Source organism: Sprattus sprattus (assembly GCF_963457725.1).
Source record: "Sprattus sprattus genome assembly, chromosome: 19".
NCBI classification, from domain to species: Eukaryota; Metazoa; Chordata; class Actinopteri; order Clupeiformes; family Clupeidae; genus Sprattus; species Sprattus sprattus.
In genome coordinates this window covers 18,349,263-18,367,326 of record NC_137917.1, presented here as the reverse complement: position 1 = coordinate 18,367,326, position 18,064 = coordinate 18,349,263, and the positions used below count along the sequence as shown (strand labels likewise).

At 43.3% G+C, this 18,064-nt stretch overlaps 1 protein-coding gene across 1 annotated transcript; it reads left to right on the top strand.

The window, feature by feature from the left end:
• The first annotated feature begins 1,081 nt into the window (after positions 1 to 1,081).
• rbfox1l (RNA binding fox-1 homolog 1, like) lies at positions 1,082 to 15,044 on the top strand. The gene is made up of 12 exons (XM_080858363.1): positions 1,082 to 1,529; positions 6,183 to 6,416; positions 9,301 to 9,480; positions 9,586 to 9,639; positions 9,778 to 9,870; positions 10,003 to 10,078; positions 11,120 to 11,188; positions 12,062 to 12,200; positions 12,781 to 12,820; positions 13,023 to 13,093; positions 13,203 to 13,284; positions 13,577 to 15,044. The coding sequence occupies exons 1-12, from the start codon at positions 1,443 to 1,445 to the stop codon at positions 13,619 to 13,621; spliced, it is 1,170 nt and encodes a 389-aa protein (XP_080714489.1). The 5' UTR covers positions 1,082 to 1,442; the 3' UTR covers positions 13,622 to 15,044.
• Positions 15,045 to 18,064: the final 3,020 nt, after the last annotated feature.

The window sequence follows — 18,064 nt, the reverse complement described above, 5'->3', positions numbered from 1 at the left end:
AATGTTATTAAATGTCAGATATCTTTTTTTATTATGACAACAAATCACCAATGCAAATCACTGTTTTACATGAATTCCATCACTTTGTTCTCAAATACACTCACACTACATGACATTGTAGTATAATTGTCAGATATGTTTCAAACTAAACCAACAAGGCTAGCTTGTTTTTGACTAATTTTGTATCACTTTAATAGGACGGTCGAGCTAGTTTATGGTTATATAACTATTTTTGGTGGGTAAATTACTATTATTTGCATTTAGGGCTGACCTTCAAAAACTTACTTGCTGCCCTCTGCTGGTTAGTTTTAGTAATAGTGTAATTTATAGCCCTTTGTTCAAAACAGTCGCCAAGGGGAAATATTTTTGATAGACTACATTGATAGGACTTATCGGTGTGTTTGGGGTTGTCAGTGTTCTTTTAATTAGTTTTTTCTTCTTCTTTGAAGCCAGTGTTGGATCAGTGTGTTAATTAAGGTAAAGCCCTCCCATCCTGCTGCCCTGTCTTGCTATCTTTTTCAAAATGGTTAGCTACAAATATTATCACATCTATATGCCAACGCTACATTTTTCTGTGATCATATGTTACCGGGCCTAACATCTGTTTGGCTAATTTATATCCGTTAGACGTACAGGGACGCAAGTGCAGCTTTGCAGTATTTCTTCATAAACCAACCTATGCAAAACTTAGTTTGATGCCATTTATGTCAAAGTTAAGTACACTGGTGTATTTAAGTTTTTTCGTGTGTGTGTCTAGCTTGGTTCTTCACCACTCTTGAGTATCAGCAAGGATTACACATTACCTGCACATGGAGTTGTCAATCTCAGTGTAGGGTACATTCAAACATTTCAAATAGGAGTGGTTTTCCTAATTTTGACACTAAATAAATTCTTTCCTTGGATTAAGCTTCTTTGTTAAACAGTGGTTTTTATGCTGAAAACAGAACTTCACACAAGAGTGAGTGCAAAAGTGCAACCTCAAGCTTACATGCAGGAGAGGGCCTATTAATACAGCCTTGAAACAGGACTCTCTACATGTGTTTCAGTATGTCAGAGTGACTACATGACAGATGGACACATACGCCCGCACACACACACACTCACACACACACACTAGCTAGCTCTCCTGAGCCCAGTCAGTTCAGCGATATCCTGTTCTTTCAACAAGGCAGGCTGTCTCTGTCTTCTCTTCTGTGTGTTTCCCCATGGAACTCTAGTTTTTGTTATTTCTTTTTTTTTGTGACCTAAAAGCTGCTCCTCTTCTGATTTCGGACCTCTGTTTCTTTCCTTCTTTTTCTCCTGTTGGATTCTAATTCCCCTGCTTCTCCGCTTGGTTCACCTCTCTCTCAGCCTGCATTCCACCCTCTCCTTTTCCCCTCACTTTTTTCTCCTTCGTCCCTCCATTGTTCCTCTTCTCTTTTCTTTTTGCCTGGCTATGCACTATGCTCTCCTCCCCTACTGTGATTCTTCAGCCGTATGGACTCCCCGTCTACCCACAGACAGCCTCCTGCTACCCCGGCATTGTACAGGTAATTCCCTCTCACCTTCTATTCCTCTCCCTCTCTTCACTCCCTCGCCTCTCTTTGTTTATTCTTCACTCAGTTTCTTTCATACCCTGTTTCAGTTCTTTCTTTTATACTCTATTCTATCCATTGACTTTGGTTCCTCCTAGGCAGACATTAACCTTCAAGCTGTTCTTGTCCCTTCTGAAAGCACTGCTTGCTCTGACAGGTGACCTCACAGTCATGTGGGGAATGAGAGTGCAGAATTCTTGCCTACTAGAAGTTTCCTGTCACTATCGCTGCTTGCAAACTTTAAAATGAGTAAAATACAGTACGTAAAACGGGCACGCTTTCATCGTCATGTACGTACTATATCTATGACATGATATACATACATTTATGTTTGGGGTGTTTAAAAAACTGGCAACTGCTCCCAGCCCTCTGTACATACAGACTACGCAAAGGTTTTGAAGAAGTATGTACCATGATTAAATCTCAAACCTGACTATTGGATTTAGCCACGTCCTGTCTTAGACAGCGTATGTGCAAGACCCTGAAGCTCCCTGTCACAAAGACCAGCCCCGGGGGGGAAGCAGAACTGGTTGTAAACATGACGTGACCTTTTAAAACAAATACACAACATTTGTCATCCAACACCACAGTGCTTCATAGTTTTTATGGCAGTCAGCACATTTTAGGTTAGCATGTTATATGTGAAACATGGAATAGTCATGTTCCCCCTTCATTCCTGGGAAGCCTGATCTGCCATTGCGAAACCTCCAACTAGTTGTCACAGGGATGTGGGCTGGCAAGGACACACTGTCTCTGTGTCAGTTATATTTATATCTGGCCTGTCAGGTTGGGGTGCTTGGTTGTTGGGGTCTACAGACAGGTTGTTTTCCAGGGGGGGGTGGGGGGGGTTGTGGTGGTGGTAGTGGTAAGAGGGGGCTTAGTGGTTGTGTGAATAGTGTGGTACCCCGTTAGTGAATTCCAGGTCCGGGATGATGATAAGAAGGGGTCTGGAGTGTGTCCCCTCCCCCTGATGTTCTCTGATAGAAACTGTATTTTTAGCGAGCGCCTCTCCACATAGATTAGCACTATCAGAGCTCTGGCGTGCATCACACACCAGCAGGTTATTACAGCCAGGGCAAGGTGCATAGTATCACACACACAAACACACGGAGGCACACACACGAAGGCACACACACACACACACACACGAACATACACACACACAAACATACACACACACACACACACACACACACACACACACAAATGCTTATATAAGATGCAGATTTATAGCAGACATAGGATATTGCATTTAGGACGGAGATCTTTACCAAGGCACACGCTCTGTGATATACGATTAATGTGAAGTTGGATATGGATATGGAGATATGGAGATCTGTTTCAAGCGTTTGTGCATTACTGTTTACTAACATCTGTTTCGTTTTGTGACGCTGTATGTGTAACAGTAAGGCAACATTTTAAGGATATGTTAGAAGGACACGTTTCAAATGTGTTGGATATATATTTTTACATCAGCAGTGTTTACAGGGATATCCTCTTGTAATCTTGAAGTAATTTGATACATGAGTTTAAATTGGGTTTAGTTATGAGAGCAGAGTATGTGTGTGTGTGTGTGTGTGTGTGTGTGTGTGTGTGTGTGTGTGTGTGTGTGTGTGAGTGAGTTTGTGTGAGTGAGTGTGGTTGTCAGCATGTCCATAGCCAGCATTTGTGAGGCTGTTGTCAGTAACGTGAACCTGTTTTAAAGGCCACTGTGACAGTGCTTGTTGAGCAGTGTAACCCCCTCCAGCTGTCCCAGGATGCACCTGGCAGTCTGCCATTGCCCTTTGACCCTCACACTGACAGCTGACAAGGATTGAGGTAGGGGGCACCAAATGGTGATCCAGAAAAAAAAGATGCATACGATAGGTGTTTGTGAGCATTGTGTCATTGTGTCAAGGCGAGACAAGAAAGAGAAAGTTAGTTAGATGTAAATATACATTAAAGTGTGTGTGTAAGTGAGAGAGACTTCCATTCTAATCCAATACACTCCACATGTGCTTATAAAAACACCTCTGCAGTTTGTGGACATTACATTTAGTCCTTTAGCAGACGCTTTTGTCCAAAGCGACGTACAAGGGAGAAAACAGTCAAGCAACGAGCAATCGAGACAATAAATACTACTTTACATAAGAAAAAGAAAGATTGCTTGAGGGTTCCGGTTATGGCGAGGTGCTAGAGTACCCAAAGATAAAATGTTAGCAGAAAAAAATGAGAAAAAAACCTCATATTTACATCCACACTCGCATGCATGGCCAGAGCCAGTGATGACTTTTGTTTTAATTACTGACACCTCGTGTGAGCTGCGTAGCAGTAAGTGATTAGGATTGTCGGTCTGAGGCTACCACACATTCACACACGCACACATTCCCCCCCCACCCCCCCCCCCCCGACGGGACGATATCATCGTCCATCACAATGTTTCAATGTAAACATCGTCTTCTGCCAAATAAGGAGACATCGCCCCACCCTAGTCCATATCCTTGTATGGTAAGGGTCTGAAAGGGTGAAGGGAGGGTGGCAACAATACAGTGGAGATAAAGAGTGTGTGTGTGTGTGTGTGAACATATGTGCTGCCATTTGTGCTTGTGTGTGTGTGTGTGTGTGTGTGTGTGTGTGTGTGTATGTGTCTGTATCTGTGTGTATGTGCACAAGGTCTCTGGTTAACCTCTGCGTGTTATAATATACCTGATTACATACATGTTTCAGTCTGTGTCTGTATGTATGTGTGTGTGTGTGCGTGTGTCTACATATAAATGGGTGCATGCTTTTGTGTGTTTGTGTGTACACATGCTTGCATTTGCCCATGTGTGTATCCCATGTCCCCATCCAGATATACACGTCCCAGTTACTTCATGGACTCCAGCATGACTTAGTGAAGCCCATCACGTCCACACCAAAAGGGCAGCATAGATCACTCCATATTAAATGTAAACATCCCTCCGCAATAAAACACATGTGGAGATAGAAGAAGAAAGAGTGTAATCATTCAAGACTGGTGTGCTCCGATGCCTTCTAGACTAGGCCACATCTTAATCTGCTGTTTATTATGAAGATTGTAGACTGTTAAAACTCTGTGCTCAATTTAGGTTAATACAGTAAGTTCCTACATTTTCATTATGATATCATATTATATATAAGCCTATATCATATCATATACAGTATATATATATATAAGTAGAAGATAGGGGAATACAGCGATGGCCGAATCTTAACATATAATGTACCATTCTGTGTTAGTTGTCATAGCTTTTCTGTTGTCCTTAACAATGAAAGCCAACTCAAAGGTGAATAATATTTTGACACATATTTCCAGTCATTCCTTTGTGGATACTAATGGTTGCTTTTGGCTGATTCTAGAGTAATTCAAAAGAGGCAATCTAACCTTCATGTCACCTTGCTGAGATAAGATTGAAGATGGGTATAGTCTTAAAGTCTGCATCCCCTCGCTCGGAAGCTTTTAGCGGGGCGCTGAGAGTTTGGGGGAGGGGGTGATGATTGACAGGCACAACTGACCGCAGCTGGCGAGAAAACCACTCAGCGTTCAGCCGTCCAGGCCTCTGATTGGCTGGCGGGGGGACCTTATGTCGTAGTGGGCGGGTGGGGGACTTGCATTAAAGCATGCGTCAGCTGCTGTGGGGTCTAACAGAGAGAGTGGAATGCAGTAAGGGGGTAAGATCATCTTTTATTCTTTTAGTCTTTTCTTTGTTCATTGCAATTGTAGATTTTTTTTTTATTATGTTTACCTGTATTCTCTGTGCTTTGATTGAAATGTTGTCAGGCAGATGAATGATTGTGTAAACTGTTGTGATTTTGAAATTAAGCCCAAACTTCACTGATGTCCCAGAATTTTAAAAACATTTTTTGTTTGTTTTGGGAGACAAGTCAGTCCAACATTTGATGTGTCTCACAGGATTAGTACAGAATGTCTGTTGGTTTCCAGTTTGAGGTTCAGACAATTATGTGATATTTAACACCTTTTAAGTAGTTTTGGTTTGTTCTGACTGGAGTGGCAGATTTCCTGTCATTTTCTGTCTGTGCAGGTGTTTTGTTTGTGCTGACGGACACTCTTGTATTTTCTGTAAAACTGTTCTAAAATGAAATCTAATTCTCCACATAACGGTGGTGGAAGGCTTGTTAAAATATAATTGTATTTTACTTGAGACACCCTGGTGGTGATGTCCCGTATTGTTCCGCAAATTCACAGAGATTTCAAATTGGTCTTATTACTGCAATATTTCCACAAAATATCCTGCATTATTTGCGATTGAACTCAAAATCACTGCACTTTTAGGTGCAATGTTTGAGAATTCTCTTCGCAAATTCAGTCACTTTTGGCCACTTTTCCCTCTCAAGATCCTGGTGTGGCTGATATTAAACAAATATAGCAGTTCACACTGCAACACTACAGCGTATCAGAGTGCAGTGTAATAGTCTCTAAATGACCGTGAGGAAGAATGAATAGACTAGTATGTTGTATCCACCTCAAACCTTTTCACTCTCTGAAAATATTGTAATCTTGTCACTGTTGATCTTTCTACCAAACAAACAGGTTTTCATCACTTCTTTAGTCACAGGTTGTCACCATGCCGTTCTTGTTCTTCCCCCTAGGGTACCCCCGGCCAGGAGGCGGGGCAACCCGGTGGTGACCCCAACCTCCCTCAGGTGTACGCCCCTCCCCCTTCCTATCCTCCACCTGGGCAGGGCCCTCCCCAGCCTGCTGGCAGGCTGCCACCCCTGGACTTCAGCCCCGTCCACCCCGGCCAGGAGTACCAGGAGCACCACCAGCTCAGGGTGTTCCAGGGCCCTCACGAGGGGCCGGACTCCCTCTCAGCCAATAGCGTGGTAAGAGAAGATGACTCGGCATGTGTCTGACCAGCTTGGGGGGGTGGGGGCGGTGGGTGGGGGGGGCACACAACCCAGACAGCAGCTGTGCAGGATATTCAGATCTGGGTCAGAATCGGGTCTGGTCCGGGCCGAATCTGCTCTGAGCCAGCTTTTATGTGAGGTAGCTGAGACCACCCTGTCAGGTCCGGTGTGAGCTATTTTTAGGAGGCCATGTACCTTCCCTCTGGGCCGCCATGTAAGGCAATCCCAACTGGCCCAGAGGGAGAGAGAGAGAGGACAGGAGAGGGCAGACTCGCAGGGAAGGAATTGTTTTTTTTAAATAAAGTGTCTTGTGCTAATTTGATACAAAGCAACAGCTGTCAACAGATGGCATGGTATCAATACAGTGTACAGAAACAAATGCTTAAAGGCTTATTGGCACACCTTATATTTCAGGGAAACAAATAATCCCTTTTGAGGAAAAATAAGGGGTCAGGCAATATATGTGAGATATGTTTTTTTTTTTTTTTGACTGGATTTTTTAAAACTTTTGTTTCAAGGAACATTTTAAAATCATCTCCAAAAAAGCATTGTGTCACAGACAGCCAAACTGCACACTACACAGCTTCAGATAATGACATTTTACTGGAAGTTTGAGTAAAGTCATGTTGTCTCTTTTTTTGTTTTTCTGCTATGAATGGCATTTTCAGTGTAAACTCAGTGTGAGCGTCTGAGGCAGATAGCTGTGATGCTTCCTCACTGCTGATATTTTTGGTCAAATGTATTATATATCCCACCAATAGACTACATGCTCCTGATTTTCGGATATTGAGACGTCGCCAAGGAGGGGGAAGGCAGGCCAGAAGATCCCCCTCCTGAAATATCGCCCAGGTTCAGAAAACACTTTTGCATCGTGACATGATGGCACCACTTAACTGAAACCCACCCACCCCTCTCCCACCCCACTCTCCCTCTCCCTCCCTCCTTCCTACCCCTCCCTATCTCTCCTCCCTGTGTCACCCCCCCACCCCACTCCCAAATCCAGCCCTTCCACTTAGGATTGTGTCTGTGTTTTTTGCGTGTGTGAGTACAAGGTTTCGACAGTGTTTGTGTGACACAAGTTGATTCAACCACTGTAGCTAGCCATGGCAAGCCTACATGTTTTAAATGCAGTGTGTCTATTTGTATGTGTGTGTGCGTGTGTGTTTATGTTTGTGTGTGTGTGCGTACATGACACTATATTTGTGAGTCTTCCCCTGCTGTCTCTCCTGTCTCTATTAATACAAGTCCCCCTCCTTCGGAATCTTGAGTAATTAACTTTAACCTCAGCCAAAAAAGCAGCACCATGACCCTAGACTGACCTTTGAACTCTCTCCCTTAGCCCACACACCTCAGCTTTTTGCGCAATTGTTTGCCTGTGCGGCCAATCACTTCCTGTGCCATTCATTTCATTTGATTTCACTTTTTCATCGTTTTTTTTTTCTCCTCTGCACTCCTCCAGTTGTCTCCTCTGAGTGTGACTCTGCTGGGATTAAGTGCTTAGCCTTTGGTTCCGTGTTGCATAGACTTTGCAGTGTTCACCATCCGCTTTGAATGAATCCCACAGCAGTGCTGCCCTCACTGGTAATAAGAAGCGCGTTGGGTGAGGAGATGCGTGCGGTGGAATTCATTGAGCAGCTATGGTAATCAACACAAAGTTCTGCAGGCTATAAAAGAGCAAGCACTTAACATCAACTCATTCATGCTCTTTTCTTTTTCCCCTTTTTTCTGTCTCTGCACCTTTCTCTCGCTCTCTCGCTCTCTTTCTGTCTCTTCTCTACGTCTATCATTCTATCTGTCCCCTCTGCACTCCTCTCTCCTCACTGTAGGCTAAGCTAATAAAAGTGTTGTTCCTTTCTGCATAAAGGGTCTGTATCTCAAGCAGCTAATTCACCTCACTCTGTCAAGCTTGCCCTCTCTGAGATTATTTTGATTTTTTGCCTTTTTTCTTGATTTTCTCTCTCTCTCTTTTCTGTTTTTGAACCCCTTTTTCCTCTGCACACGCTCACCAATGTTTTAATACATTTTTCATCCTTTTCTTTGGGTTTCTTTAATATCCTGGTTTTTGACGGATATAACAGTTTTGTTGAGTTTGATGAGATAGGCTGTGACACACACTGGCATCGTGGTGCATTGTGAGATGGTGGATGTTTTGGGTTTGACGCACAGTTACTCTCATACGGGTTGATTTTGCATGAGGGCATTTTAATTGGTGTTTCAGTTTTACAGAAAGTTCCTCTTCAAGGAAATGCTATATGATATCACTGATTATATTGTAAATATTTACAATATAGCGATGAGTTGCTGCTCTCCCAAAGGTCTGTGTTGGTGAGGCTCTTACACACCACTGTATTATAAATTAGGTCAGGGGATTAGACACACACTGTAAAAAAAAAAATGATAGGCTCTGAATGTCAACTTCTGAGCTGAATCTGTCCGGATGATACCTTTTCCTAACGGGCATGTATGTGGACGCCTCACTAAAATGGAGACTGGTTGACGCCTCCTCACGTTGCTTGAGAGGGAGCACTGGATGGGGAATGCTCTGTTGGGTTTGTTTGTGGTCACTCTAAGAGGGGGCACTTTCAGTGCAGTGCTATGCTGAAACCTTCATTGCGAATGTCTAGTCAAAAACTGTCAAATGAATTTAAGAAGTATGCTCAAAACTAGAGCATACTGTTTAAGAGCTGTGGCAGTGGTAAACAAATGGATTAACTTTTTTCATTACTCTCCCCCTCTAACTGATTTCCTCTCTCTCCATCTCTCTGCTACCTCACTCTGTCTCTGCACCTCTCCGCTCTTCCACTCCCTCTCTCTCTCTCTCTCCATTCCTCCATCTCTCTTTCACTTCTCCTTCCGCCAGGAAAACTCTTTGGTTCCCGTCACCTCTGACTCTCAATCTCTGAGTGTGTCCGTGCAGACGGGGGGTGAGGCAGGAAGTGGAAGTGATGACGAGGGGTCTGGCAAGGCCCAGCCCAAACGGCTCCACGTCTCCAACATCCCCTTCCGATTTCGCGACCCCGACCTGAGGCAAATGTTTGGGGTAGGAGACAGAGGCCCGTCACAGCCACTGTGTGTGTGTTAGCCTTTCATTTTTTGATGTAGCCCAGTTGAGCTCGCAGTAACAGAACGGCCTGGTGTCTTTCAGCAATTTGGCAAGATCCTGGATGTGGAGATCATCTTCAATGAGCGAGGATCAAAGGTGAATATGAAGTGACAGAGCGGCGATGATTCACTTGACCACGTGTTTTATCCTCCTCTCCTCCCTTCACATCTGTTTTCTCATCACGTGCCCCCCCCCCCCCCCCCCCCCCCCCCCCTCTTTCTCTCTCCCACGCAGGGCTTTGGGTTTGTGACCTTTGAGAGCGCTATGGAGGCAGATCGAGCTCGGGAGAAACTCAACGGAACCATCGTGGAGGGGAGGAAGATTGAGGTGAGAGGAGGAGGAGGAGCTCTAATGGCGTAACCACATCCGGTTTCTGCTGTTAAAAAGATGTGGTATTGCTAACGACTTCTAAATTATTCTTCTGTTTTGTGAGAGAATAACAAGCGTTTCCTCATGCAGGTAAATAATGCTACAGCCAGAGTAGTCACAAAGAAGCCCCAGACTCCGTTGGTGAACAGTACGGAACAACTCGCTGGTGTGTAAAAGCAATTCTTTCTCTAATTAATATACACACGCACACGCACACACTAACACACACTAACACACACAAACACACACACACACATACACACACATACACACTAGGGTTGTGCCGATGGACGATATCATCGTCCATCGTCATTTTTGACCCACCATCACAATGGATGGTAATCATCGGGATGCCACACCCCCCCGGTCTAGGTTACAGCTTTTCTTCGTTTTTCCCACGTCAAACATTTCATGTTATTCACGTTAACTAAGCCTGCTCCTGCATCGGTAACCTTGCTCATTGTCAACAGAAATATGACGTTCAACTTTAGCGAAAGCATTAACTTCAGTGCAATGGCTACAAATTACATGTAAGCCTACCAGCGCGCCAAAGCGCAAGAGGGCATTAGTAAAACAAAATATAGCCTATAGTTTTAAACGTATTAAATGTATACATTTTAAGCTCTACCGCTGGAATGTAATTTAATCCTACAATACTAATCAGAATATTGTCCAAAGACACGCAACACGTGTTTAAGAGTACCCAAAGTTAAAATGTTAGCAGAAAAAAATGAGAAAAAAAACTCATATTTACATCCACACTCGCATGCATGGCCAGAGCCAGTGATGACTTTTGTTTTAATTCCTGACACCTCGTGTGAGCTGCATAGCAGTAAGTGATTAGGATTGTCGGTCTGAGGCTACCACACATTCACATACACACACACACACATTCACCCCCCCCCCCCGACATCGTCTTCTGCCAAATAAGGAGACATCGCCCAACCCTAATACACAGATACACACACACACACACACACACACACACACACACACACACACACACACACACACACACAGTCTCTTTCTGTCATGCACTTGCTGACTCCCCTCTCCTCACTTCCCCTCTCTTCTCCTCTCCTCTCCTCTTCTCTCCTCTTCTCTTCTCTTCTCTTCTCTTCCCATCTCCTCTCCTCTCTTCCCATCTCCTCTCCTCTCCTCTCCTCTTCCCTGCTCTGCCCTGCCCTCACATCTCTGATTGCCTCAGCCACCGGCTGGAAGATGATGGGAGCCAACCCAATGATGGGAGCCATGTACGCGCCTGAGCTCTACACAGGTCAGTCTCTCCTCAGCGCCATGGTCCAGCCCTTGGGCTCACAGCTGCCTCTCCCAGCCTCTCACTGAGCTCCTCTGAACATCCAACATATCTAATTACAGTTGGTCAGATCTCAGTTCATCTCGGCTATCTCTCTGGCTTGCAGAGCCCCCACCCCTCAATAACAAGCTGTCTAGGGCCGGCCACAGCTGGCAACAGACCCCAGTGACCCTAGTGACCTAAATATAACTGGATAGCACCACAGTGAACTGATAGGGGTGAGAGTGGTTCAGGTTGCTAGTTCGATCCCAACGCTTCCTTACCAAGTGTCGAAGTGTCTTTGAGCAAGACTCTGAAACCCCAACTGCTCCCGATGTGCGGGTTGGCACCTTAGATAGTAGCCTCCGCCATCGGTGTGTGAATAGGTAGATGTCTGAGGCATTCGTCTGTAAAGCTCTTTGAGTGCTCTATGAATAGAAAAGCGTTATATATACGTAGCATAAATATATATTTACCATCTACCATACTGTATGTGTTTTGGTTGAATTCTCCTTGTAGTCTTGCCTAGGTTCCTGTGGCTTTTGTCATGAAACTTATGTCAGTACTTTTTATTTCCCCGTGCATAAATGATGTATATTATCTTCCTCTTCCTGCAGCTACACTCTGAGTCAAAAGTTTGATCCCATCATTTGATTCAATTTTAGGCTTGCAACATGAAACTTCAGACTTCTTTCCGCATGATGGCTCTGTTGACTGGAGTTGTTATGGAGAAAGATTCTTACATTGTTGTATGTATAAACTAGACTAAGAGTGGTAAGGTTATGATTGTAACTATTGTGAAAAAAGAAGAAAACTAAAATCTCCGTCTTCTCACGACCTCTCTTTCTTTCTCAGTTGCCAGTTTCCCCTATCCTATGCCTACGCCAACCTTATCCTACAGAGGCCCCGCCTTACGAGGGCGTGGACGAGCAGTCTACAACACCATTCGCTCAGCTGCAACGGCCCAACCCACTGCTGTCCAAGCCTATCCGGGGTAGGTTCAGGATAGCTCCAAGGAAAAGGAACTTAGAAAAGTGGAGAAAGGGTAGGTAGAGTATTAGCGACTGTGGAGAACGGGTAGAGTATTAGTGACTGTGGAGAAAGGGTAGAGTATTAGCGACTGTGGAGAAAGGGTAGAGTATTAGCGACTGGAGGTGCAGTCCGCCATTCTTATCCAAATCACTTTGTGTCAAATTTGGCCAGTTCCTTCTCATGGTCCTCTACCTGTCCGTTCAGTGTGTGTCCTCAAAAACACTCCAGTGTTCGTACACTCGTGTGTGTGTGTGTGTGTGTGTGTGTGTGTGTGTGTGTGTGTGTGTGTGTGTGTGTGTGTGTGTGTGTGTGTACACACAGTCCTGGCTCTGTAGATGGTAAAAAAAAAAACAGTGGCTCAGACCGAGCCATAAACAATTCTAGCCAATCAACACGTTGCTTCAAGAGCACAGAAGGGAGGGGTGTAATTTCAACAACCATTCCCCAGACTGTTAGCCTATTAACCTTTATCAGGTTTGGCATGTTTGCTGTCTGATTCAAGTGATCGGTGATGTGATGTTCTCTACTCTTTGGTTTCCCAGTGTGGTGTATCAGGATGGCCTGTATGGAACCGAAGTTTATGTAAGTCTGTGAAAGAGCCACTGCCATGGCAACACCTCAGTTATTCCAACTTGCTGTGTACCAGCACCTCACTTATAATTCTCCTCCATTTTATGCCTTCTCTCTCTCTCTCTCTCTCTCTCTCCCTCTGACTCACTCTATGCCCCCACTCTTTCCTTCCCTCCTTCTCTCTCTCTGTTTTCCCTTCTCTCCATCCCTCTAGGGAGGCTATCCTGCAGCATACAGAGTAGCCCAGTCAGCCTCAGCAGCCACGGCAGCAGCCTACAGTGATGGGTAAGGAGTCAGACTACTGTCAGCACACAGACTTTTCATCATGTTTAGCTCAACACCGTACGTGTTTTAAAATAATTTTTAAACAAAACTACACATTTTTGTGCTCTAGGTATGGACGTGTGTACGCCTCTACTACAGACCCCTATCACCACTCGGTTGGACCAACAACGACTTATGGAGTTGGAACCATGGTGAGATTTTAGGGTCGTATCTCCATCTTTATTTATTTATTTATATGTTGAATCCATTTTTTACAGACGTCTCTGCATTTCACACTCACTGATCTGTGTGTGGCCACAGCTGAGATCCTTTGTAACCATAGCAACAATAAGACAGCAAATTGACCTTTAGTATTTTTTTTCAGTTAATGCTATATGTCAATCAGTCATGTACCAATTCATTTCTCAGATCTTAGTCTCTTGAATGTTTTAACAGAGTGGTAATATTATCTGTTCTGTAATGTCTAATCTGTTGTGTTCACAGGCAAGCTTGTACAGAGGAGGATACAACCGCTTCACTCCCTACTGAGCTCCAGAGCAGCCAGGCCTCTAGGACATCAGGTGCTGAGAGTTCATCCTGGAAAAGGCTCTGTCATGTCCTCTGTAGCCCCCACCCCCACTCCCAAAAATACTCTAATGTGACTGTACATACTGTAGGGAAATTTAAAAGTATTTATTGTAGTACCAAAGAAAGGGTGACATTATTTATGATATAATTATTTAGGATAATTATTTAAAAACAAAATTGTGGAAGACCCATGTTTGGTTAAAACGCCCTAAATACACAGATCCCTCCACAACCCATAAATAGGAAGTTTGGCTCAGACTGATGGAGAAACTCAACCTCCATACAGGCAATAGGTCAATGCCACTTTACAGGGCTTCATTTTGTACAGTTTGTTTTTAAGACACAGTCTTGGGTTCTTCTCCCTTCTAAGAGCCAATCATTTTATACAGCCTTTAAAGATCAAGTTCTTTTGGACAATTGTGTTTCCTGTGACGTGTTTAGGGCGTTGTTTGTGTGTTTACTGGGTGGTTGTGTTGTTGTTCTGTGTGTGTGTGTGTGTGTGTGTGTGTGCGTGCGTGTGTGTGTTTGAGTGTGGGATGACGAAGTTCTCAGAAAATGACAAACTGTGAGGTACAGCAACTGCACAGGCCCAGAGGAAGTGCCTTAGAGACACGCGCCTCAGATGAACTCTGTGAATCTACCTCTGATTTAAGCTTAGCTTACGTTGTTCACACTTCAAAAGAATGCTGTTGTTACACTCATCTTACATGTGCTGTACAGCCAATTAACAAGCCTAACGCTGAGAGGCTATGGGTTCTCATGTGCAATATTTTTAAGTGTCTATGTTTGGTGCCAAGCAAACCTCACTAACTAACTCTCTCTAGAGTACTGCTGTCATGTATTTCTATTTCTGTTTTTTCCTTTAATTATTCCTTCCCTGCTGTGCATCTCTTTCTGCTGTGTCATACTTCATCCCTTATTTTCACCCTGAATAGCAGCTGATGCTGGAACAGTTCAAGTCTAGTTGTGGTGCTGGTCCGGTAGGTCCATGCTGGATCAGGGTCAGATCTGAGGTGCGTTCAAAATAACAAAGCAAAGGCAAATGTCTGCCAACGTTTTCAAACTGTTTTTCGTTTGCTTTGAGTTTATTGCGAACACACACACACACAAGTGGTCTGAGGAGGTAGTTCTCGGCGAGCAAACATGGACGCTGGACTTAAGGGTTACAGTTTATAATTGGAAATGTTTACACAAAAAAATCCCAAATTGAAAAGTTCAAAGAAAACGTGAAATTGAACGCACCTCTGGCGCTGGTCCAGTTGTGTAGTGTAGTCAAGTCTGGATCTGTTCTCACCTCAGCTGCTGTCTGGGTACTGTACATACTTCAATGCGTTTGTGACTCTGCTGTTTATTTCTCTCAATAAAACTCCCTTTTGTCATCCTATCTTCTCTTCCTTTTCTTATCCTTTCTTTTTCTGGTGTCTGTTATAGCTTTCCTCAGTCCTTCGCTGCCTTGGTGTGCTCTTTACTTCCTCCCCTGTGTCATTTCCCCTGTGCGGTTCTGTTCGTCACTCTGACCTAGCAGAGCTTTCATCTTTCATCTTTCTGCTTGGCAAACAAGTGATTAGCAAGGTTCCATCAGTCGGCTGACAGATTAGCACAAAGAGAATTTTCTTTTACAAAATACATGTAAATTAGATTTCAATTATATAACCAAACCTGCAATGGATTTTGTATTTACATTTAAAAAATAGCTCAATTATTAAATACTTGGATTTAATAATTTGTGGGAGACATGCTATCTGATGTAAATCATTATGCTATTTAGTGGCAACCAGAGACAACCTTAGATGAGACACCACAACACATAATAATATTAACAATAATAATGTAATATTTGTATTACTTATTCATCTACGCTTTACCCTCTCTTTCTCCTTCTCCCTCTCGGTCTCCCTCTCTGTCTCTTTCTGTTCTCTATAATGGCCCATCTCTGCTTTTGGCTCATTTCTCTGTGCAGACCCAAACTTTGTTTTCGAATTTCTTGTTTCCAACTTCTGTGATCTGTGTGCTGTGATCTTTTTCCTCTTTCTCCTTTTCAATTGCATGCCATTTTGATTGCTTTTTTTCTTTCTTTCTTTCTTTTGTTCATCTTTCCTTCCTTCCTTCCTTCCTTCTTTCTATTGTTTCTTTCTTCATTATCATTTCCTGTATTTTACCTCTGAGTTTTGCTTTTTCCTCCTTCTTTCCATGCTCTCGTTCAGCTCCCTCTTTTCTCGACTCTTTCCCTCGTCTCCTGGCTACCTCTTCTCAAAATCTCTCCCCCCCCCTCCCCCCCCTGTGATCTGGGCCCCTCTAGAACAGCTTTAGTGGCATACAACCCCTTGCCTGTTCATGACTTACTCCAGGGTTTCGCCTGCCAATAAACACCTGGTATAGATCTCCAAATTTTTGCAGGAGTTCTTCAAAAGCCACATACACATTTAAACTGATCAGGCTACTTGATACTTGGTTTGATGGTACATGTGTCTATTAGCCTTACAGTCTTTCACCTACCTTTAAAAAAAACACCCAGATCCTTTGAGATTGAGACAAGACATCTAAATATTTTATTTCCTTTACCTGCACTACATTACCTGCACTGCTTTTACTTTCTCCCTCTGCTCTTTCACATTTCAGCTATTTTTCAATATTTATGAATCTCTATTTTTAAATATCCAACTTAAATCACCACCTGATTTTCCTCTCTGCATGTACGTTCCCTCTATTTACGTGTTTTGATCTCTCTCTCTCTCTCTCTCTCTTCGTCTCCCCCTACACCTGCCCACTTCACTCTCCTGCTGAGCTCCTTGCTTTTCTGCTTAATTACTTTGTGTGCTTCACTTTAGTTTTCTCTTCTCTTTCCCCTCATTCACTCCTTGCTTTTCTCTTCTTTTCTCCTGCTTCGCTTTAGTTTTCTCTTCTCTTTCTCCTGCTTCTCTTGAGTTTTCTCTTCTCTTTCTCCTGCTTCTCTTGAGTTTTCCCTTCTCTTTTTCTTTAGTTTTCTCTTTCTCCTGCTTCGCTTTAGTTATCCCTTCTCTTTCTCCTGCTTCTCTTGAGGTTTCCCTTCTCTTTTTCTTTAGTTTTCTCTTTCTCCTGCTTCTCTTTAGTTTTCTCTTTCTCCTGATTTGATTTAGTTTTCTCTTCTCTTTCTCATGCTTCTTTCTCCTGCTTCCCATTACTTTTCTCTTTCTATACATCCTGCTTTGGTTTAGTTTTATCTTCTCTTTCTCCTGCTTCATTTTCTCTTTCTCCTGCTTCGCTTTAGTTTTCTCTTCTCTTTCTCCTCCTTGTTTTGAGTTTTCCCTTCTCTTTTTCTTTAGTTTTCTCTTTCTCCTGTTTCGCTTTCGTTTTCCCTTCTCTTTCTCTTTCTCTTTCTCTTTCTCCTGCTTCTATTTCTCCTGCTTCTCTTTACTTTTCTCTTTCTCTTCCTCCTGCTTTGGTTTAGTTGTCTCTTCTCTATCTCCTTCTTCTCTTTCTATTTCTCCTGCTTTGGTTTAGCTTTCTCTTCTCTTTCTCCTGCTTCTCTTTCTCATGCTTCTCTTTATTTTCTATTTCTCCTGTTTCTCTTTCTATTTCTCCTGCTTTGGTTGAGTATTCTCTTTTCTTTCTCCTGCTTCGCTTTAGTTTTCTCTTCTCTTGCTTCTCTTTAGTTCTCTCTTTCTATTTCTCCTGCATGCTTGGCTAGAACGTGACTGTTGGTCTCTCCTGCCTTTCTCTGCTTTGCTACAGGACTCCTGCAGTCCTTATTTCAATCAGCTTCCTAGCTTGCCAAATATCACCAGAACCTTACATTTGCATAGTCTGTTTCAAAATGATTTCATGATAACTGATGATATCATTTTGTATTGTAAAAAAAAAAGTACAAATCAATGTCCTGCATAGTTTAGCTTTTCTTGCTTGCTGTCTATCCTCTTGCTCTTTGCATTTCCATCTGTCAGGGTTGAGTGGTATAAGACGGCCACTGAGCACCTGAGTCAGAACCAGACCTGACCCTTGATATCGAGCTCACCCGAGCTGGAGCTGTTCTACAGTCAGTTCCTGTCCGCAATGCTCGGTCATGTTGCTGGAGTGAGCTGAGGAATTGCAGTCTATGCTAAATGAACTCAGTGGCCTCCAGTTTTTCCACTTCTATCTCTGAACCCTGTAGTCTTCCTGTATCATTTTGCTTCTCTCCGTCCTGTGCAGTCTTCTTCTTCTTCTTCTTCTTCTTCTTCTTTCTGTTCTTGTTTTTCTTCCTACTTTTCTGTCTTTGCTGTCCTCTTTGATTTATTCTTTCTCACCTTTTAAAGCTTATTTTTTCCTTTAGCTTCTCTCTGTCCTTCATTCTTTCTGCTGTGTCTTGTGTTACGCAGCTGCATGGCTCTACTCTTCTTATCTGCCTGCTCTATCTATCCATCTGTCTTTTCTTATTCTTTAGCTGTA